Here is a 22,998-nt window from a genome sequence, read left to right on the forward strand (position 1 = left end):
TTATCTAATTTTGGTACATAAGAGGCTTAAACATCTCAGGAGCAGCTCCTCTTGTCCAGTTTCTTCATCAACACCATTTTTAATTTTGAAGAACTAACAGTTAAAAAAGCAGCAGCAAAAATATAAAGAATACGCATAGGTTGAGGAACTAACATATGAAATTTATTATTGACATTAAGACACTTCTCCAGTTTTGAAACAATACAAATTTCTGGTGTATGTACTACATATCATTTTATTCTGAAAACACTCCTGCAACTTGAAAGATAATAATAAATACTAAAACCATAAGCACCTGTAAAATTACAGGTGCAACTTTATTCATGAAAAATCCTTTCTGCAATTAAAGAAAACCACACATACTATAATACAGGTTTATTCATAAAACAACCTTCCACACTTACTGCAGAAATATAGGCAATTTATTCATGCACACTACTACACTCCAGCAAAAGAAGAAAATCTTTCCATTAGTAGTTGCTGCCATGGTGCTATCCACTTGTATTTTCATTGTATTCTGGGGACACACGAAAATTTTGGAAGCAATTAGAGATTGGAAGAAAATTAAAGACAATCAAAGAAAAAAAAAAGGACAATTATGTCAAACATTTCCTAGTTCTGTCTCATTACAAAAGAAATATAAAATTCTTAGAAACATGGTACTTCTATTTTCAAGCACTCGAAAGCTTTCCTTCCTTGCTTACTGTCCTCATCATGTTATAACATGGACCAATCCACAAGCTAAGTTGAACCCCTTATTGTCTATAATATATAAGATGGCTTTCTACCCCAACTCACACACAAGAACCTTAGGCAACGACACACCCAAGAACATTGAAAAACCAATATCTTCGGCACTGAGGTGGCGTGGAGTAGCATTTTCAAGTAGGTTTACGAACCTAAAATTATCTTGATTCTTGTATTAATGTTCAAATCTTCTTACAAGCACTCTCCTAAGGAAAGGACTGAAACTCAAGATAACAACCTTACCATATTGTGCCAAGGTTAGACCTCTTATTTTCCACCCAAAAATAAAATTTTACCTATTATATCAGGTTCCTAACTCACTTTCCTTTATCACAAAACTAACATATTATATATGCTATATATATTTATGCACTATTTCCATAAAATGGAAAAAAAAAAAAATAGCAGGAAAATTATAGTACTCACCGGCATTTCAACTTTGCTGGGCTGTTTCTTCTTGAGCATACCATTAGCATTCTAGCCTATCACTGGCAGTTCCCAAATTTTTCAAAAGGGCAATTGTTAAATAGTGAATTTAGGTGAAATGACTGTTGATTAATATAAGCATTAAGCAAATGATGTAAGCTCCTTTGGATTGCCTTCTCTTTTTTTCATTATAAAAACTTAAAAAGAGTACATTTTTATGATTTCTTTCTTGCTCTTTCTTATTTATCCAAACAGACTTGATTTAAAGAATATTAATAAAATGCATATTTTTTAATTTGTTATCAGCTTTTCAGGTGTTCTTATCTTCCAAATAGTAAGCCACTAGGATTGGGTTGGGCCAGTGACAAGAGGTTTTAGTAAGATGCGTGAAGACCAAGTTCAAATCCCAACATTGTTCCGATTCCAAGAAAAACAAAATCCCATCATTGTTATAAATATTTATATAGAATGAAAAGAAAAAAAAAAAAAAAAAAGAAAAAGAACTTCCAAACAGTTAAGTACATACAGAACATGAAAATGACCCAAGGTGTTAAAATGGATGAAATCATGAGTTAATCGGCATTATATGCTTGGGCATGAGAATTAACTAATTCAGCTCATCATATTATACATATGAATGTTACTATGACTATCGTTATTAAAATTTTGATAATTTGAAGAAAATAAAGCTAAAATTAAGATTTTTACACTATTTTGTAATATTTTTATATTTCAAAATAAAGTAGCAAAAAGTGATGAAACTAAAATATATTGTCAAATAATAAAAAATATAATCTTAATTTTAGTTACACTTCTTAAATGTTATTAAAATTTTTATAATCATATAAAAAATTTACTTTTTATAAGTGTGTGCGCCACAATAATCATATTCATTATAATGATAGCTACAGTAGAATATATTTGTATACAAAAGTACTATGTATGCACCAACATCAGGTATTATATATAAATATGTATTGTTTAAATTATTTTCATTGTGTATTTTGTATTCTAACATATATTTTACGAGGTAATATCCAGTTTCACCTCTAAAATTCCTTGGTCCTTAAATTTACAAATCTTGAATCTCCTTCGTCCCTAATTCAATTGTGATTAACATAATACGGGCGTTAAAGTGCCATTATGGCATCTCCTAACAATAAGGTGGCGTGACTAAAATTTCAATATGATCAAATTGGTGTTCTAAATTAGTTAATTAGACTCATTTTAATTAATTGATTTTATATTAGTGCAGAGACTAAAATGAGTCTAATTAACCAATTTGAAACATTTATTTGATCATATTGAAGTCTTAGTCACGTTGCTGTAGGAATGCCACACTGGCACTGTAATGTTTCATGTCAGCACTATGTTAGCGACAGTTGAATTAGAGACGATCAAAGATTTACAATTTGTAAATTCAAAGACCAATTTTGTCCTTTCCGAAAATCAAGGACTATTTTGATTAGGTTGGGAATTTCAAGGATCAAACTGGACATTACCTCTATTTTATACTAGTGACTAATTTTGGTGTTACAGCTAGTCCATTTTTATACCTGCGTGTGCAAATGTGTGTACGTGTGTGTGCATACGCTTGGTGTGCGCATGCGTGCATTAGTTAAACACACTTACGTGTAAGTCATGTTCGCAGAAGTTGCTTTCTCAAACTGTTTGTGGACAAGGCTATTCATTTCACCATAGCAACGCTCTTCATCTATTTTCCCTTGCAAGAACCTGGGCAGCACGTCACCATGAGAGAAAGTCTTCATCTTATTGGACTTAGTGATGGTGAATGAAACTCTAGAGCTGTCCATTTTTGAGAAATACAAAGTTGAATTCCCCGTGTAAAAGCTTTCAAGTTGTGGTAACTCGTCGAGAGACAAAGTACCAAGGCTACTTAATAGTATCATATCATCTGGTTTATCTCCCTCTTCATGAGCCACTACTGTCTCCAATGATTCACACTTGGTAATGGACAATTCTTGCAGTGCACCCAAACTTTTGGCAGTTGAAGATGTGAACAAATATTTCAATCCAGCACAATTACATACACTTAGCACAGTTAGACAGAAGAAAGACACTACAGATGAAGATGCTAAGTTTGTCAAACAGTTGCATTCCGAAATTGTTAATCTTTTTAGGTTTTCAAGAAGAGGGGCCATCCAGGGCTGCTCAAACCCCATGGAGTTGAGCTTGTGTAGATTTTTAAGTCTCAACGTTGTAAGCTGCGAGAGGATTTTGGAATAATCAATGTCAGAGCTTTTTGAGTGGAATATATCTTTGAAGGCGCAATCTACTAGCTCAATCGCCTCTAACTTCGGTACTAACATCTTGCGGAATAAACAATCTGGAAATACATCTGACTCATTATCGTTGAAATTATCCAGTCCCAAGTATTTTGCTTCTTGGAAGTCCACATGAAGTTGTTCTTCCTCAATCAATATAACAATTTCCTTAGTCAGCACTAATTTCTCCAAATCGGAGGTCATAACCTAGGATGTGAAATCAATAAGACATCAAATGAAGATAAGGTAAGTAATTGGGAATCTTTCTTTCTTACTTTAAGATATGAAATAAACTAGTGATCATACATATTACATTGACCGTGTTTGTGGGATTAGAAAGCAGAAAAGACTATAAATTAATATTTGTTAATTAGCTAGCATTTCTCTTTTTCTCTTTATACTAAAGTAGTGTATTAGATATTAACATGTCCATTAATTTATTTTTTTATGAAATGAATGTGAATAATAATATCAAATTTAAAATTAGTTATGATAAAAAGTATGTTACACTAAAATAAAAAATTAAAGTCATAGGTTCAACTCTCATAAATTATATATGATAAAGAGTATTTTTAACAAAATAGTTGTATACCAATTCTCTTCCATATTTCTATTTTTTATATTAGTAGAAGTAGATATTACTAGTGCATTAACAGGCTAACATGCCTATTCATCTACCTTTTTATTAACTAAATGTTAGGAATGACAATGTCAGCCGATTCGATTTGCTTTACCTCAAATAGGGTGAATTTTTCAAAAGGCTAAGCCAGCTTGTTTGATTGGAAGGAAAGAAATAGAAAAAAAAAATAAAAAAAAGAAATTGAGTGAATTTTTATTTTCTTTAAATATGTTTGGATAAAAAAAAAATATTACAAAAATATAATATTACCTTTATATTATAAAATGTATTGAAAAAAGAATAGAAGCAATATTGAAATAAAATAACATAGCAAATTTTCCATCCAATATTGGAGAAAAAAATGGTGGGTCCCATCGGCCTTTTATACTATTTAATTTTTCCCTTCTAATTTTTTTCTTCAATCAGATAAAGGAAAATAATCATTTTCCTTCCAACTTCTTTCCCTCCATTTTCTTTCATTTCATTTTCCACTCAAACAAACAAAGCTTTAGTAACTGAAATTTAGAACGGATACAAATAATACCTAATGAAAGTTGTTTACATTATATTTGGCTTAATTGCCAAAATGCTGGATTTAGGCAATGTTGATCCAAATATAAGAGAAAATAAAGAAAATTATTGGACACTTAAAAAAAATTCTCTTTTTATTATTCTCACTTACACTGTTTCAATTTTAAAGAATTTAAAATTGTTTTAATTTTATTTTAGGCAAATTAAGTTTCTTTTTAAAAGAATTAGTTTGTAACTATTTTACGTAAACTTTGAGTTTCACCAATTCTACTATTGATTTAAAAGTTTCCTTATAAAAATCAAATTGGTAAAAGTTAATTCGAATAATTAGAATACTTGATTATCTTACTTTATATTAACATATAACATGTTCTAAAATTATAAACAAATATCAAATATTATATTACACATATATTGTTGTCACTAAACACATCTTGGCCTCTTGGGTTTCTTCCTAAAGTGGGTTTGGATGTTGGTTACCTATACTCTTTCTATTTAGATTTTGGATGTTTTTTTCCATTTAGTTTTAAATTTTTTTTGGCTTATGTGCAGCCTAACTAATAGTCGGTTGTTGTTGGCTCATATCCTAGTTGATTAGCTAGCATAAATGATGCAAATAATACATAAGATGAACAAAATACGAGATAGCTCAATCCGAATTCCATACCTTTTGTGGTGAAGAAACAGAGCCATGGTTGTCATGATCACTTGCAAAACAATCTTGATCCCCAGGATATGATTTTGGAGAATTCTGAATGACTGCTAGAAAGAAGTTGAGCATTGGACAACGAAAAACTAACAAAGTTTTGAAGTCATTAGACCATTCTAACAAACTGTCAATTCCAGAACAAATGCACCTCAACTTTGGCAAACCCCATAGCACCAGACTGGTCAATATGGGGAACAGAACAATAGCCTCTTTGTTATTTGCATCTTGAGCAAGTGCTTCATCTTTTGCAACAATCTCCTCTAACTCCCCACAGTTTCTAACAATTAATTGCTTTAGGTTATCTTTGGGAACTGATGCTGGAAATAGACTTTTTATTCCTTTACATTCATCAACACTAACTGCCTCCAGAAATGGAAAGCTGAAGAGACTTGCTTTGGGATCATTGTTCCAAACATGCGTCAGGGTTGGAAGCTCCTTCAAAATGATTTTACTCAGGCGAAATGTAACAGGATCATCATGTTTTGCTGATGTATCTTTCACGTCAAATATTGCCTCAACATGTTTACATTTCTTCACTATCAGGGTTTCCAAATTACTTAAAAGGGGAAGTAAATGAGATGGGAGAACTGCATTTGTTAAAAAGTCACAACCTTCCACCTCCATAGTTTTTAATTTAAGAAAAGGGTAACCCCATTCAACTGGGACTTCTGGTGAGCCAACCCATTTTCCTTCCAATTCAGGATAATCATTCAGAGTTAAATATATCTGAAATAATTGAAGAAAATTATTATTAATATTATTATCAATCAGCTGATTCATAGAAAAGTAATTGATGAAATACTACCAAGGAGTTGTAGAGGCGAAATAATTGCATAACGGAAACTGAAACAATATTAGAATTTAAACTTAATTTATTCACCAAAAGGGAAATTTACGATTTCTAAAAAAATAAATCCTTAACTATATGTAACCAATAACTATAATTTATGAAATCTGATCCCTTTTCTTATCAACTACTTTTATGGTATAAACAGTTTTAATTTGCACTGTAATACTAAGCATGTATTATCTTTTTATTCACAATGTTATATTTATCACGGAAACATATTCAGAATTTTAACCATTAATTCAGCATCTTAAAATGAGATCATATTTGGCAAAAATTTAGTAAGCAAAGTACATCTTTGAAGTAACACATCTTGGTTTGGTTCTTTTAAGTTGGAAATAATCGTCCACATCTCAGTCATTCCATGATTAAATTCGTTAATTAATTTATAAAAATCCGCACCTGATATAAGAACTGCTTTCCTAGTACAACGTTGAGAACCTCTTGAGAAAATTCGAAGACCGAAACATCTGGGTTGGAGAAAGAAGCTTTCATTTTTCTTGAAGGATCTTCATCTCTCAATTGTTGAGAGAAGATGGTCATCTTGGAGCACATCCGTATATTTACCCAAGCCAGAGAGGGTAACTTCAAGGCAGCATTGCCTTGATAAAAGCATTCCAGGCTTCTCAAATGTTGAAGACTTATGCTTTTTAGCTGCTCAAAGATGATCTCTTCTGTGGCTGTTTCATCATCTTGCTCTTTTTGCACTATGTCTTTCAATGATTTACAATCATGAACGTACAACTCCTCAAGGTGCTTTAAGCTTCTTGCTGCAGAGGATGTGAGCAAACACTGTAAACCATGACATCCACTCACATTCAATTTTTTCAGATTGGGAGGATATTGCTCTATTGCCCTCAAAAGTGGACAATGCCAAACAATTAATTCCTGGAGCTTTGCCAAGTAGTCTAACCCGCCAATGGAGCTTAGCTCAAATAGGCAGCTTAGGGCCAAGTACTCTAAGTGTTCAAGGAACTCGGGATTTTGAGAGGGGAACAATATCTTCTTGAAGCTTGTGGAATTGATCATTGCCATTCTTTGTAACATGGGTGTCCTCTCAAGTATTTCAAAGGGCAAAGTAGAGTACTCATTATTCACATCATCATCAAATGCTAACATTAGTCCTGTTAAATATTCAAGATCCCTGGACTGCTGCAACCATAACTTTAGCACTGAAGTATCCTTCGACCTCATGTATAGAGTTGCCACCTTGGAAATGTCCTGGTAAAGGAAAAACAAGAAGAAAAATAAAGGACATGCTTATTTGCTTGTTTTAGTTTGTGTTGATTTGGATTTTTAGAGAATAATTAATTACCTTTATCTTCGAGAAAAGGGCTGATCTATTAGTTGAAGGACTAATTTCTTGCGGTGTATGAAATAGTTCAAATTTGTTGCAGTTGAATGGATACAAATTGTTTAACTCTGGACACTCCAATGTGAACTTTCCATCATAAAAGTGAGCTAGTCGTGGCAAGTTATACAATTGCAACTTCATTAGATAAGGAAACACAAAAATCTCCGTGTTGCCACCTCCACTCCTATCTTTCTCAACAATTTCTAGCAACTCATCACAAGAACGTACTTCAAGTTGCTCAAGCATCTTAAGATTTCTAGCTATGGCCACCGGAAACAAGGCTTTCAGTTTTCTACAAAACTTGACAGTCACCTGCTGCAGATTTCGAAAGCGGCTGTCTTTTTGTTTATCCTGTTGGGTCCACACATGAGTCACATTTGGTAGCTCTTCCAGAGTGAGCTTCTCCAACTGGAATGTTCCCTTGATGTCATTCATTTCAAAAATGAATGTGATGCTTTTGCAATCTCGCACTTCTAATTCCTTTAGGTTCTTCAAACATCGAAGAACAAATGATGGAATTGCACATGATTCGAATTTACACCTTTCCAACGTCAAAGTCTTCAAACTGTAAAACCAACCTCTGTCAAGAGCTTTTTCATTTTTCCAGCCTTCTTCAAGTACCAAATGCTCAGAAACACTTATTTTGTCCATACCTTCATAATATTTCTGCCAACATATTGCAAATAAAGCCATGATTCAAGCATATAAGGATATGTAAATAAATCTCAAAAACTTATAAGGATATATGTAAAGCACTAATAGAGTGCAATAAACAAAAATGAAGTGTGATGAAAGTAACTCGATTTTACATTATTCAAGTGGAAAAGAAAAAAGAAGCTGAATTGAAACACAATTTACCTTCTTATTGTATATATATTTTATTGTATCTTGCAAATTACAATCCCAGCACATTCTCTTCTCTTCATCACCTACAATGTACACTTTCTGCATAATTGTTGGCGTGGTTTTGATTTCTTTTTCAGAGAACGTTTCCATTTTGGGGCAAGCACTCACCACAAATTTCTCCAATGATGGAAACTCAAAGGAACAACTTTTGGAACTGCAGAAACTAACAAGATTATTCAAAGATACAAGTTCTAGAGCTTTCATTTGTTTGAAAACTATGATGGACTCTTTTTTGTGTTCTTCACCTCCGTGATGATTATCTGATACAATTTCCTCCAGAGATTCACAATTGGTTACCTTCATTGTGACGAGTTGACCCAAGCTTTCAGCTGTTGATAGTGGCATTACATATTTCATACATTTACAATCTACAACTTCCAAACTGGTCAAGAAATTGAAACATACTCTCTCCTTTGAAGGCACTATAGTCTCCAAACTAGGACAATTCTCTAAAGTCAAAGATTCTATTCTTTGTAGAATTGCGTCTTGTTCAAAGCCAATATCATTGAGAGATGGTAAGTTGGTTAACTTCAAGGTTTTCAGCTTTGGAACAACTCCTATGTTTTCAATTCCATCAGACTTTGGCTCCACCAACCTGGGAAAGCGACAGTTGTCCAGCCATAGGCTCTTCAAATAAGGATTGCTGTGAAGGAAACGGTATAGAATCTTGGTGTCCTCTAACCAGGACAAGCGAAGAACTTCTAACTTGTCTCGTCGATAGCGACTTGACGAACTTGTATGCTGTAACTCAATATGCATCGACCTCAACTTATTCATTACCTATATAGAAAACAATGAAGCAAATGTATAAATTTGACAGTTTTCTTTTACTATAAATTCTTCTGATTTCAAGTGTTTGGTGAGTAGTTAAAATGTTTCTCACATCGGTTCAAATGAATTGTTGTAAGGTTTGGATCAACACATGACATCTACCATACAAGTTAATATAATTTCTTATCAAGCCATGCTACTTGTACACCAAAAATCAGACACTGGTATAAAATACACGTTAAAATACAAAATACACATTGAAAATGAGTTAAACAACACATATTTATAAAAAATATATAGTGACTGATTTGGAAACTGGTGTTTTATGTACATGTAGTATTTTTGTTTCTCACCTAATCCATTGACTAGGATGGAAAAAGATCTTCTAAAGTGGAGATTTGTAAGTAACAAAGTAAGGGATTAATCATCATTGAATTTGTAGTCTCTATCATGTGAGTCACCATGCCTTAATTCAAAGGTGATTAGACTTTTACTTTCTCACTTTAGATAAACTTGATCCGACCGAGACATTTGTGTAAAATTAAATGAATTTTTCTATGAATTGAAAGGCTGCTTGATATTACCTTTTCATGAAAGAGAGGCTTTCCTTGTGCAGATGTTGTGGCTTGACTGCTTTCTTCTCTAAATAGTTCAAGGTTGCCACAAAATTCAATAGACACGTCATGTAACTTTCTACACTTCAATTCACAATGTCCTGGACAGAAACTCTGAAACTTTGGTAGCTTAGAAAATTTAATGGTGGTTAGCTCAGGAAACTCCAATGGAACAAGATTACTTGAGCTGCTGCTGCTGTTGTTGCTGGTACCTTTTTGGGCTGCTACAATTTCATTTAATTTGGAGCAATCCGATACCACTAAACATTGCAGTTTTTCAAGCTGATGTTCAGCAATGGAAAATGGAAATATATTTTCCAACTTGTCACAATCATGAACAGTTACATTCTGCAGAGATTTCAATTGAAGTGTCCCTTCTTGATCTTCCTTGCATCTCAATATAGTTTCCAGTTTTGGTAGTGATTCCAAATGAACATCTCGCAGTACGGTAGCATATCGGTTCTGATCGGCGGCTAAGTCAAATATAGTTTCCATTGACTTGCAATTAGTAACTGTCAAGCTGCTTAGTCCTTGAAATATTCCCTCCATGTCATGACCGAAAACACTCACCAATTGATTGCACTTTTCAATGACCAGTGTGTCCAGTTTCCCAACCGGGACATTAAGATTCCAAATCTTTCTCAAACTGCTCATCCTGCTCAGTTTGATATTCTTCAAATTTGGAAAAGAAACACCCTGCATTGATTTACCGTAACAATATAATAATCAAATTAAAAGAAGTGAATAACACTGCTAGGTGGTGCAAAAATGAATTGCACGAACTACAAAAGAGCGAATTCACTGCAAAAAGAGGCTAACTTGATTAATTATTATAAAATGAGTAATGTTGACTTTGGTCAATCAAAATTGAAGTGATGGGTGAAGATGGTCCTTAATTTTTCAAAGTGGTCCTCAATCAAAGAAGGGTCAACAATTTTTGGAGAGAGAAGGGAAACGGATTTTTAGGCTTTCTTTAAATAGAAACTCACGTGCATTTATGATGTTAACAGTTGAAAATCGTTACATGATAAAGAAAGATGGTAGATGAGGGGTTAAATGGAAAAACAAGTGTGAATGGTGGTGTCTTTTGACATCGGTCTCAACATGTCTTCTTAACTGTGGAGACTCACGTGCATTTGTCTGTTGAAAATCGTTAGATAATTTAACAATTCTTAATTATTAACATCACATGAGACAACTACATATAAGTTTTTATCCCTTTTCATACAACACTAAAGGATAATGCTTTTTATTAGAAAATTAGAGGCAAATTGACCTTTACCTATTTTAGCATGACACTTATCGATTAGATCATCGTAGTAACGTATCACATAAATGACTTTTGTTAATATTTAACTCTAAAAATCATTGTTATTTAAGTTTTTTAGGTGAATGCTAGTGTAAATATAGGGGTTTGGAAGTAGGGGTTTAGGGGCTAACAAAAGATTATACAAGTTGGATAGAATAAAAACAAGAATGAATATTATTAGTCTTAGAGTAAACCACTAATTCTGCACTCTAAATTATCAAAACGACAAAAATAACTTCACTTTTTTTTTTTTTTGTGACTTAAAAGAAAATAAACAAAAAAGTCCTCAAATTTTTAAAATTGCTACAAAAATACTCAACCATAAATAATCATGTTGTGTTGTAGCTTTTGGTTGTTGGGAAGATAAGAAAATGTAGCTTTGGCAGCCAACATGGAGTTGTCAGCTCAGTGGAGGTAGTGTGCTTGTGATGGTAGGGAAGAGGACGAAGAGAACGAGGAGGAGGAGGAGGAGGGAAGCAGTGTATGGTGGTGATGAGGAGGACGGATATGGTGGTGGTGGCTATAATGAGAGACTAAGGGAGCTGGCTGCTGTGGTGATGGTCTAAGGGAACTTTGGTGTTAGGGAAGGATATTTTGAAGGATAATTTAGTTATTTATTAGAAAATTAGGGTTTTTCATTTGGGGATACATAGAAACATATCACATCATCAATAATGGTGTCATTCTATCATTTTCGTTTGCTACTACAGTTAATTTCTTTAACAAAAAAGACTTTTCTTTACTGTTGAACATTTTTATAGTGTTTTTAAAATTTTAGAAGATATTTTTTGTTGCTAATAAAAGTGTAGATATTTTTGCCAGCGTGTTCCGATAATACAGGAGTGAAATTAGTTTTACTCTTATTTTTAGGGTTAGTTTAGTAAAATTTTTATTTTTTAAAAGTAACTTATAAAAATTAGCTTTTAAAAGTTAATTTTTTAAAAATATTAAATTAAAAATAGTTTTTAATAAGCACAAGCAACAGTGCGTTTGGTAAAATAGTTTTTAAAATTTAAAATACTATAATAGATATTAATGTAAGAGTTAATTTTGAATCTTAATTAATGTGTAAGGTTATATTAGATTTTTTATTTTTGATAAACACAAGTCAACTTTAAAAAGTTCTTCTTTAGATGTTTTCAAAAGCACTCCTAACTTTTAATAGCACATGAGCTTTTTGATTTACCAAATACAAAATGAGGCATCTTTTTTAAAAGTTTTACCAAACCAAATCTTATTTTAATAATATCACTTTTTTTAATTCATACATGTAATATTAAAAAAATCATATATAAAGTGACAATGTGACATTATAAAAAATAGAAATGATATTTTTTTAAGGAAAAAAAAAACCACAAATGTTACCTACAGACCTTAGCAACTTTTACGGGTCCATCAAGGAAGATGTTCTCCATCTTGTAGCATTCACCAACATAAAGGCTTTGAAGCTTCTTCAGATTCGTGGCCAACGAGAATGGCAACAAATATTTCAAATTGTGACAACCAATCACATCCAAATGGATCAAATTTCCAAAATTTGGACTCTGCCCAATCCATATTTGGTCAATTTGGATAAACTTCAGCTCTATTCTCTCTAATTCTGAAACTTCAACCTGCCAATTTTTTAAAAATACAAAAAAAAATCATATATATATATATATATATACTTTTAATTTTTAAATAAGGAAAATTTTGAATCTTATGTTTTCAAAAATTAACATATATATTTAAATTTTAACTTTTTTAAGTATTAAGAGGATGAATTAGGATTTTTAAATAAGGAAAATTTTGAATCTTATGTTTTCAAAAATTAACATATATATTTAAATTTTAACTTTTTTAAGTATTAAGAGGATGAATTAGGACTCTTAACTATTTGTTGGCACAATATAACTCTTTCACAAAGAAAAATAATTGGAGGTAAGTAATTTATCTTTCTAACTTTTAAAAAAAGAAAGTTTTGATTTTTTTATGTTTTAAAAATATTTTAAAATGTTTATTTATTTAAGTGTGAGGGAGATAACTAAAAAAGGAATTAGATAGTACCTTTTCATGAAATAGAATTTTGTTGCCTTCTGTTGTTGGTATGGGATCGAATCCACTGAACTCAGGTAAAGATTGTAGTGTCAAAGTGCGCAATTTAGGGAGCTTAAGCATCTTATTTTCATGAGTGCTCTCTACGGGGACAATCTCCTTTAAAGAGTCACAATCAGAGGCTTCTATTGTCTCAAGAGCATATAGAAGCTCAAGCATAGGAGTAGAGAAAAGATGCCTTAATTTTTCACAGAAATTGACTTTGATGGTTTTCAAGTTTGCAAAGGAGGGCTTGGAAAGTAAACATGAAGAGAAGCATATTTCCTCAATTTGCGTCACTTTATAGAGTTCAAGAGTTTCCAGTTTCTCAAAAGCCTTCTCATGATGCTGCTGCCTGTCCTTGGGGTGAATAAGAAATTGGATGTCATGATTATTTTGAATGGCCAGATATTTGAGATGGGGAAATCCTTTCAAATTCAAATCATAAAACAGATCTTCAACATCAGTGAGTTTTCCTAGCAACAGATACTCAACTCTTTCGAACAGCATTTTGATTCCCTTCTGAGAATGAATGTGAATTCCACCTTTTTGATGTATTGCCAAAAATCTCGACAATTCATGCTTTTCTGGTATTTTGAAATCTTTTTCTAAATATCTACTCAAAGAGCCAATGACAATTTTGTAACTAGATAACTTGTCAAAGAACAAGTTCTCCGGCAAATGATCCACACTTTGTATTTGTATGTCAAGATTTGTCAGTTGATTTAAACCCCCCAATTCTAATAGGCTAGCATTTCTCCTCTCATCATTTTCAGCTCCATTGATAACCTTTGGCCATTGAATTGGAGTCTTTCTCATGTACAATTCCTCCAAAGAAGTAAGACGTGAGATTACATTGGGTGGAATGACTCTAAGTTTAGGGCAATTACTTATGTCTAGAGTTTGCAGCTTAGACAATTTCCCTAATTCAACAGGCAAGCAATCAATATTAGACCCTGAAAAGCTAAGAATTCTTAGATTCTTCAGGTTTTCTATGACGCGTAATTCCTCACTTGAGGAATTTAACGTGCAATGCTCCAAACAAAGCATTCTTAATTTGGTTAGAGAACCAATGGATGAATCCAACAGTGACACATGAACACCAGTTAAAATCAACACTTTGAGCTCTTTCATTTGTTTAAAAAAATCATTTGGAAGTTGTAATTGTGGATCATCATTGTTAATTTCCAAGATTTTAAGTCTATCACATTGCATCCTCTTAGTAATCGCCTCATTGACATCACAATGCCGCAAAGAAATAGCAATGTACCTTCTAAGCTCATCATCATCTGGCCATTCATCTATTTTTCCTTTGGTCAACATGAGCATGTGCCTCTCCTTGAATGCTATCGACAATGCAGCATTGCGAACAAGATTCTGCATTGTGAAACGATCACTTGAATAGCTGTTAGACAACAAACCCGACTCTCTGAGCTTCATAAGCATGACTTGCACTCTGGTTCTGGCGTCCTTTACTGTGTAGATGCCTTGAAGAAAACCCAATCCAATGCATAGTCTCACCAAATCTGAAACTAATGCATCATGATCCATACAAGCACAAAGCAAGAAGGTTATCTTGAGCTCCTCGTTTTCCAATAGATCGTAAATCACCCGTGTAGAATGCTCGGGTGTTCCTGCCAATGCCTGCGTTTCAAGCTTGTGATGAGTTTCCTCCCAAACCAAGCGGCTCCGGTTTTTCAATGCCTTTGCAGTTGTAACTATCGACATTGGCAATCCATCACACTTTTTGACAATTTGAGCTGGTAATTCTCCAAGTTCAAGGCTCTTGTCACCTATACCAGCCATTTTATTGAACAAGGTCCTTGCATCCTTCTCATTTAAAAGGTTCACAGGGACAACTATGTCCGGCCTCACGTCCATTTGGTTCAACACTTGTCCCACCTCAGAGATCAGCAAAACCTTGCAACCTTTATAACGCTCTTCTGTTGTCAACATTAGCAAAGGTGAAGAACCATCAGGGTCCTTCTTCTCTTTCATCACACCATGCGCAATGTCTTGTTGCTCTGTCTTTTTCTCCTCAGGAACCCTTGAGCCAAGGGACTTCCCTCCTTTGAAATTCTTCTGGTTGTCATCGCCAGTGTGCCAAGGAATCCCCAATATATTCAAATCCACTTTAGCGCTAAGATCATCGAGGATTATAAGAGTGCTCTCCTTCTCTTTCTTCAATCTGTCTCTTATTCGACCTGCTCTTCCTTCCTCACTCTCCTCTTCTAATTTCATCCACAGCATGTCAGCAATCTGCCCTTGAATCTTTCTTATGTCTGGAGTTTTTGTCACGTTTGCCATGATCAGTACATCGAATAACTTGGGCTTTTCTTTATCATTTTGAATTCTGTTAACCGCTTCCATGACTAGAGTGGTCTTCCCCACACCAGATGGCCCATGAACACCGATCATTCTAGCACTCGAGTCTTTCAATGCATCCATAATGTCTTCCATGGCTGTGGCTCTGGAAGGAAGGCTTTGATAATCAACATTAGACAAAGCAAGACCCACTGAAGGTGGTCCTCCATGTGATATACAAGCAAACTTTGCCTTCTGTACCTGACTCTCAGCTTCTTTTTTAAGTTGTATTGATTTTTTGCTAAGCAAATATCTCGCTAGCAAATTAGGAGGAAGGCCGGTGAAACATACTGCATGGGCATGGTCTTCTTCTTTAAGGAACTTTTCATAATCAGAAATGATTGTATCAGCCCTGTCCAACCATTTTGACACATCATCGTATATTTCTCTCCCATGCCGGTCTTCGTCCTCTGCAACCTTATAACGCAAGTTCCGTTGTTCTAGCTTGAGCTTGTCAACTTGATTTTTTAGATCAATAATGTTACTTTCATAGTACACGAGGTAGCTCAGCTCTTGCTTTACGGCCTCTTTTACCCATTTGACTAGCCAATCTGGCAAAGGAGGTGTAGGAAGAGCCATGCTTCATTCTTGAACTTCTACGGTCGCTACATCTTCTTTCTGCATATATATATGCACATGAAACTGTAAATTCAACAATAGAAAAAAAGGTCATTTGCACACTTTTTGAAATTAGTGTCTAGTTAAATGCCTTCATGATATCTAACTACGTTTGTGTACTTTTGTACAACATCAGAGTATTTTTACTTTTGCGTGATGAAAAATTTGTATATTTTAAGCACATAATGAAAAAATACATATGTGTATTTGAGCATAAAAGTATTGTTGAGATTAATATCCATAAATTCTGCTTTGATTGTTCATTTTTGTTTGCTCTAATTCCAATTGTTATTGTTCACAACGACTAAAGTACTACAGTCGAGTAGTGTATATAATACATTGAGTAAGAAAAGAAGAACAAAGAATGAGCTTTTCAAGTCCTTGATTACGCCTTCATGGCCATTCGATGGAAGCACACAAGGTTTCAATCATATTACTTTAATAATCAATACTCTTCATGGCAATACTAATCTTATAAGCAGAGACGGAGACCAGTGTATGCTAAGGGAGGCATTACCCCTCCCTCAAAATTTAAATTTCGAAAAAACAACCATTTCTACCCATAAATGTTTAGAATGCTGCCAAAATTACTTACAAAAGAATGAAACTAACTTATATCCATAAAAATGAACTCCATATGACAAAAGTACTCAAACCATGAAATTTTTGTTGACTTTTTTAAAAATTAACCAAAATTCCTAAATTAACCCTACTCTTTATCCCCAACCTCCATCTCTCTTCTTCCGATTCCAAAATTAAATAAATAATTTTTAAATATATATAAATAATAAATATTAAAATACGATTAATATATTAATAATAATAATAATACTATAATATGTTATTAATATTATGATCTAGATAATTTTTACAATAAAATAAAAACTAATAAATACATTATTTGATATATAGTAAAAAAATTTTGAGTAATAACAAATTTATTTTTTTTATCTTTTTAAACTAAATTAATAACTCTATTTTATATTTTTGTTCTAAAATATACCATGAGTAGGCTACTAATACTAAATGAACTAAACATTATATATATATAGAGACCATTTATAAATTTAACAAACTCAAAGTATCAATAATATTATTAATTTATTAATAATATTTTGAGTAAAATATATAAAAATTTAATTGAATTTTAGTATACATAACATTTTAGTTAATCCACATTATTCTTATGTTGAGTTTATATATATATAAAAATTATTAATAGTGTATTTACAAAGATATCAAATAAAATTATTTATTTAGTTTAAAGAGAGAATAAAATTAAATTTGTTATTATTCAAAAAAAATTTATTATATATCAAATAATGTGTTCATTAATTTTTATTTTATTGTAAAAATTATCTAAATCATAATACTAATAATATATCATAGGGTTATTATTATTAATGTATTAATCGTATTTTAATATTTATTATTTATATATTTAAAAATTATATTTAAAAATTATTTATTTAGTTTCATAATAAATGATATTTTAAATTTAAATAATTTATTAATTAGTTTGTACTTATTTTACCATATATTTAATAATTTATTAAGAGTAATTCTCCACATACAAGTGCTTTTTCATACAAGTCATACAAGTCATTTATATTCACCATGTTTTCACGTTTTTTTTTTCCTCTTTTTCTTCTTCTTCTTTCTCCGTGCTTCCTCTTCCTCTTCTTCTTCTTCTTCTTCTTTCTCCGTATCTCTTTTTCTTCTTTTTCGTAATTTTTCTCTATCGTTATCATCGTCATCAACACCACCTCTTCCTCCCTTCTTTTTTTATTGAAATTTCTTCTCCTCTTTTCGTTTTCTTTTTCTCTTTTCAAGGTACTGTTTTACTGTTCTTCTAGATTTTTTTTTAGATTGTCTCTGTCATGTGCCTCATCCTTAACCAGCAAAACATTAAAAGATTTTAAGAAGAAATATACTGTCTCCCCCTATATTGGGTATATTTCTTAAATCCTTTTGGTGTATTTCTTAAATCCTTTGAGTGTATTTCTATAATCCTTTGGGTGTATTTCTGTAATCGTTTGGTTTATTTCTGTAACTGTTTGGGTGTATTTCTGTAATCCTTTGGATGTATTTCTGTAATCGTTTGGGTGTATTTTTGTAATCGTTCGGGTGTATTTCTGAAGTTCCATCATCTTCAAAACAATTTCAAAGCTTGATTTCAGAAACCATCAAAATCGAAAAAAACAGAAGGAGATCGAAGGCAAAGAGAGAACGCTTTTCCATACAAGTCATACAAGTCATTTATATTCACGCCGTTTTCACGTTTTTTTTGTGCCTCTTTTTCTTCTTCTTCTTCCTCTTCCTCTTCCTCTTCCTCTTCCTCTTCTTTCTTCGTGTCTCTTCTTCTTCTTTTTCGTAAAAAAGGAAATGAAGATGAAACACGCGAAGATGGTTCAGTGACGCGCGTGTTAGACCCAACTTGTAAGACTTGTAAACAAAAATGACTTGTATGTGTAGCACTCCTCATTTATTAAAAAAATATTAATATAATGAATAAAAAATAATTTAAAAAATATATTGTTTAAAAAATAAGGACAAATAAACTGCTAATTAATTTGAATTTAGAAATAATTAGGCTCTTGTCCATTTCTAAACTTGACACGTCAACTTTTTCCGTTCGGAGTTTGATAAATGGTGCAGTGTTTGTAACAAGAGCGTGTGGAATGTTGTAACAGAAAGAGGAGAGGGAAGATAAGAAACTTAGATGTATTGAATGGCAAAACTAAGTTATACTATTAGAGTTATCTTTCTTATATAGATATATAAATAGGTACCACATTAGCTTGCTTCTAACTAACTACCAATTACTAACAGAAATTGATTTTAACAGAAAAGATTCTACTCCTAACTACTAGTGACTCCCTTCCTTCTACAATGAGCAAGTGGTTAGTTTGGTTAATTAGTTTTCTTATAAGTCAGGTAATAGAGTTAACGGAGAAACATCCACAGAAAACTAATAGAGGACAGAAATCGAAGTGAATCATTTTTGTCTTGAGAGGTCGCGTTGTCATTCTAAAAAAATGGAGCAAGGGTCGAATTGGTAGTTCACTCCTAATTTAAGACTTCTCATTAATTTTTGGAGGAAGTAAACAAAATTTTGAGTTGGGTATTTTTGTTATTCGAAATTCATTTTATTTTTATGGATAAAAGATTAGTTTTATTCTTTTGTGAGTAGTTTTGTTGGCGTTTTAAATATTTATATATAAAAATAGTTTTTTTAATTTTAATGTGTAAATATCTTTAATTTTTATATTATATTTTTTTAGAGTTATATTTTTATATTGGTCTCTTTTTAAGAATTGCTCTAATTTCATTCTTATTTATTCAGAAGTAGTAAATTCGGTTTTGTAAGGCCCACATCGGTTGGAGAGGGGAACGAAACATGCCTTATAAGGGTGTGGATACCTCTCCCTAGCATGACGCGTTTTGACAAGTGAGTGTGGGGGGTTTCGGCTAGCATCCCTATCGTCAAAAGCAAAACCGTGAGGCCTTGTGTGCCAAAACGGACAATATCGTGCTTGCGGGTGGTCTGGGCTGTTACAGGTTTAATCTATTTAGGTAGAATTATCAATCCATCTCAATCCGTCTCGCATTCAGATACGAATTCAGAAATTTTAATATAGTGGGTTAATTTTAAACAAATTTTTTATTATTTTTTATTATATTTTTCACTCCATAAAAGCAATTTAGACATAACATTTAGTTATTGAGTTGATTTTTCAAAAAATTTATTGATATATAATTTATAAAATTATACATTAGCAGTCCTGCACTTGTTGCTTGTTTTTTCTTCAACAGTTCCAGACTTTTGAATTAATTATTTAAAAAGTGTAAATTAAAAGAAAATATACTTTCTTGGTGAGAATTGTATTATTTTGATTTCATTTGAATACCCTAACCATAAAAAATTTACTGAGTCACCCAATCATAAATTGTTATATTGGTCATTTTGTGAATTTTGCACTTCAATGTTTAATTGGTCTTTCAAATGTTTAAACTGACACTAAAAGTTAATTTACAGCACACTAGACTATGAATTGGTTTGGTATTTTTTTTTTTAATACGCTTGGTTTTATGTTTGACAAATAAAGAAAAAATCACATGTTTGTATTTATAATTTTGAGAAATTAGGAGTGTTTTATTTTAAAAGTATTAAAGAAAGAATTTTTTAAATTTAACTTGTGTTTATCAAAATTAAAAAGTTTAATATAATTTTTATATTAAAAATATTCAAATTTATTCTTATAATTATGTTTATTGTAGCTTTTTAAATTTTAAAATTATTTTACTATAAATACAATTATTGTTAATTGTATTTATCAAAAATTAATTTTATTTTTCATTTTAATTTTATTAAATATAATTGTTGCAATTTTTTAAAAAATTATATTTGAAAAGATAATTTTAATAAATTATTTTTAAAAAATAAAAGCTTTACAAAATTATACCTATATGTTTTAGTTAATTTATATTTTTAAATATTTTTATACATAATAAATCTTCTTTTTTTTTTTTGTCATACACGTATTCACTGACTCACATACAGTTAAACCCAGTTATTTATAGTGATTGAACCTTGTGTGACTCTTTAGGAGAATTAATTTTGCTACTAGTACACATACGTCAACAACCCTAATAAATCACATTATATTTAGGTTGTGTCTAGAATGAAAATTGAGATTAAATTAAGTTTTTATATTGTATTTAATGTAAAATATACTGAATTAAATTATGTTTAAATATCATATTTAATTTAAGATAAATATAAGAATTGAAGGTAAATTAAAGTTTGAAGAGTTAAATAAAAATATATTTAAAAATAAATATTATTAAAGTTTTAATTTTCAGTTCAAAAAATTTCAGTCCCTTCATAAAATTTTCTATTCCAATATTAAAATTTTACTTTTAATTTCTAATAACTGAATACAATATTAGTCTCTGTCTTTTTATCTCAATTTTATTATCTAAAAAGATACACTATTTTAAAATTTTGTTGATAGATATCTTTTTAAACATCCAAAATCAGAGACATCATTAACAAAAAAAAAAGTGAGAAATTTAATTTTCCAATAATAATAAATGTATAAAGAGTTTTCGTTAAAAAGTGTATTAAGAAAAAAAATTATAAAATTGTTACATTGCAAGCATAGAAAGAAACTGCATAATAAGTACTTTATAGTGAGAAAACAAACCTCCGATTCGAGTAGTAGTTTGGATCAAGCTTTGATGAGTCGTTGTTTGACCTTTATAAGAATATAGAACAAACAAGAAGCTGTAATATGCTCTGATTGATGCAAACGGAGGCTTTTCTACTCTCTATCTTAATCTTTGTTTTTTTTTTTTTTTTTGGGGTGGCCAGGGGGGTGGGTGGTTTGAGTGGAAGACCAGAATATTGAGATTGCTCTGAAAATAATGAAGTTGCAGAGGGAGATTACCAAGTGGTACATAATATATAGCATCCAAAGCACTAAAATATGCTCTATTAATTATTAATCTTTATGGTTAAATTGTGGATATGTATAGTTACTTTGGGACAAGACACAGACATTGAGATATAAAATCGTGTTTAAATATAGATAGAGAAATTGTGTCTAAAAATATTAAAATATTTTGTGTTTATTCTAATAAAAAAAATACAAAAATATTAACAAGAGATATAATTTATTTTTTATTTTTTATTATTTTTATTAATTTTTTTATAATGATATTTTTTATTATTATATATATATTTTTTAATTTTTAAATAAAAAATAAAAATAAATTAAATTTTTATAATTTATTTTATTTTATTATCAAATAAAATATAAAAATATTAAATTTTATATTTCTGTTATTTATATATATATTTTTTAATATTTTATATTATTTTATTCTCAAAAACAATTGCAGTGTATGTCGCTGCGGGCTGTGCATTTTTTAAGTATCAATAATGTGTTATATCAATATTTAACAGTGGATATGGTAGAGATTAAAAACTGGTAGGGGTTTCTTTTAGGAATCAATATTAGTACCCTTCATTATCATTATTATTTTATAAGAAAAATTTTTATCATAAAGAATTAATTATATATATTTGTGTATAATATATAGTGTTCATATATTTTTTAATTAAATAATTATCCACCAAAATAATTAAATTTATTATAATAAAATAAATAATCAAACATGTCATAGGAGAATAATTAATTTTTTTACAGTGGGATAATAAAAATATTTTATAAAACACCAAATATATATTTTTATACCATAATAATTTCGTATACATACACGTATCATAAATATGCAACTATCACTAATCTAATAATTAACTCGGGGTTTTATTCCATAAGTTTTAACGAAACTTTGTTTCAGCCAGGCCAGATGCGGTGACTAATTTTTTTTTTTAAATGTTATTTATACATTAAAATTAGTTATTAAAATTAGTCACTAATATATTTGTATATAAATACATATATGATTTAATTTATTTTTAATATATATTTATATTTTAACATATATTTTATACTAATGATTATTTTTGGTGGCTAATTTTAGTGTATACGTAGCATAACTCAATTTTTTTAGCCATGAAGATTTAGTATGTGTTATGCACAGTTGTGAATTTTGGCGTATTTTTTTATAAATATAGAAATAACACTTTTTTTATTTAAAATTTGTAAAATTGGAAGTTTAGTATTATCTGCAATACAAAATTTAGAATTCCATTTGTGATGTGATAAAAGTGATGAATAAATAGAAGGTTTAATTTTGTTTAGATACAAAATTTAGTGTTTAATTTGTACATTTAAATATAAATTTAATTTTTAA

At 30.8% G+C, this 22,998-nt stretch overlaps 1 protein-coding gene across 2 annotated transcripts; it reads right to left on the reverse strand.

Annotated features, from left to right (window-relative positions):
- Positions 1-140: 140 nt before the first annotated feature.
- Positions 141-21,682, reverse strand: LOC112726825 (uncharacterized). Of its 2 annotated transcripts, none has more exons than XM_025776349.3 (11): positions 21,384-21,682; positions 13,165-16,197; positions 12,492-12,731; positions 9,780-10,505; positions 8,377-9,204; positions 7,480-8,184; positions 6,567-7,385; positions 5,276-6,043; positions 2,806-3,665; positions 1,174-1,235; positions 141-517 (listed from the first exon to the last, which is right to left on the reverse strand). In XM_025776349.3, exons 2-10 carry the CDS (start codon positions 16,132-16,134, stop codon positions 1,217-1,219), a joined length of 7,935 nt encoding a protein of 2,644 aa, XP_025632134.1. In that variant the 5' UTR covers positions 16,135-16,197; positions 21,384-21,682; the 3' UTR covers positions 141-517; positions 1,174-1,216. The 2 variants fall into 2 exon arrangements, with proteins under 2 accessions (XP_025632134.1, XP_025632135.1); XM_025776350.2 differs by having other exon boundaries at positions 13,165-16,173; positions 21,384-21,678.
- Between the last annotated feature and the right edge of the window lie 1,316 nt (positions 21,683-22,998).

Source organism: Arachis hypogaea, chromosome 12 (assembly GCF_003086295.3).
Source record: "Arachis hypogaea cultivar Tifrunner chromosome 12, arahy.Tifrunner.gnm2.J5K5, whole genome shotgun sequence".
Classification (NCBI taxonomy): domain Eukaryota; kingdom Viridiplantae; phylum Streptophyta; class Magnoliopsida; order Fabales; family Fabaceae; genus Arachis; species Arachis hypogaea.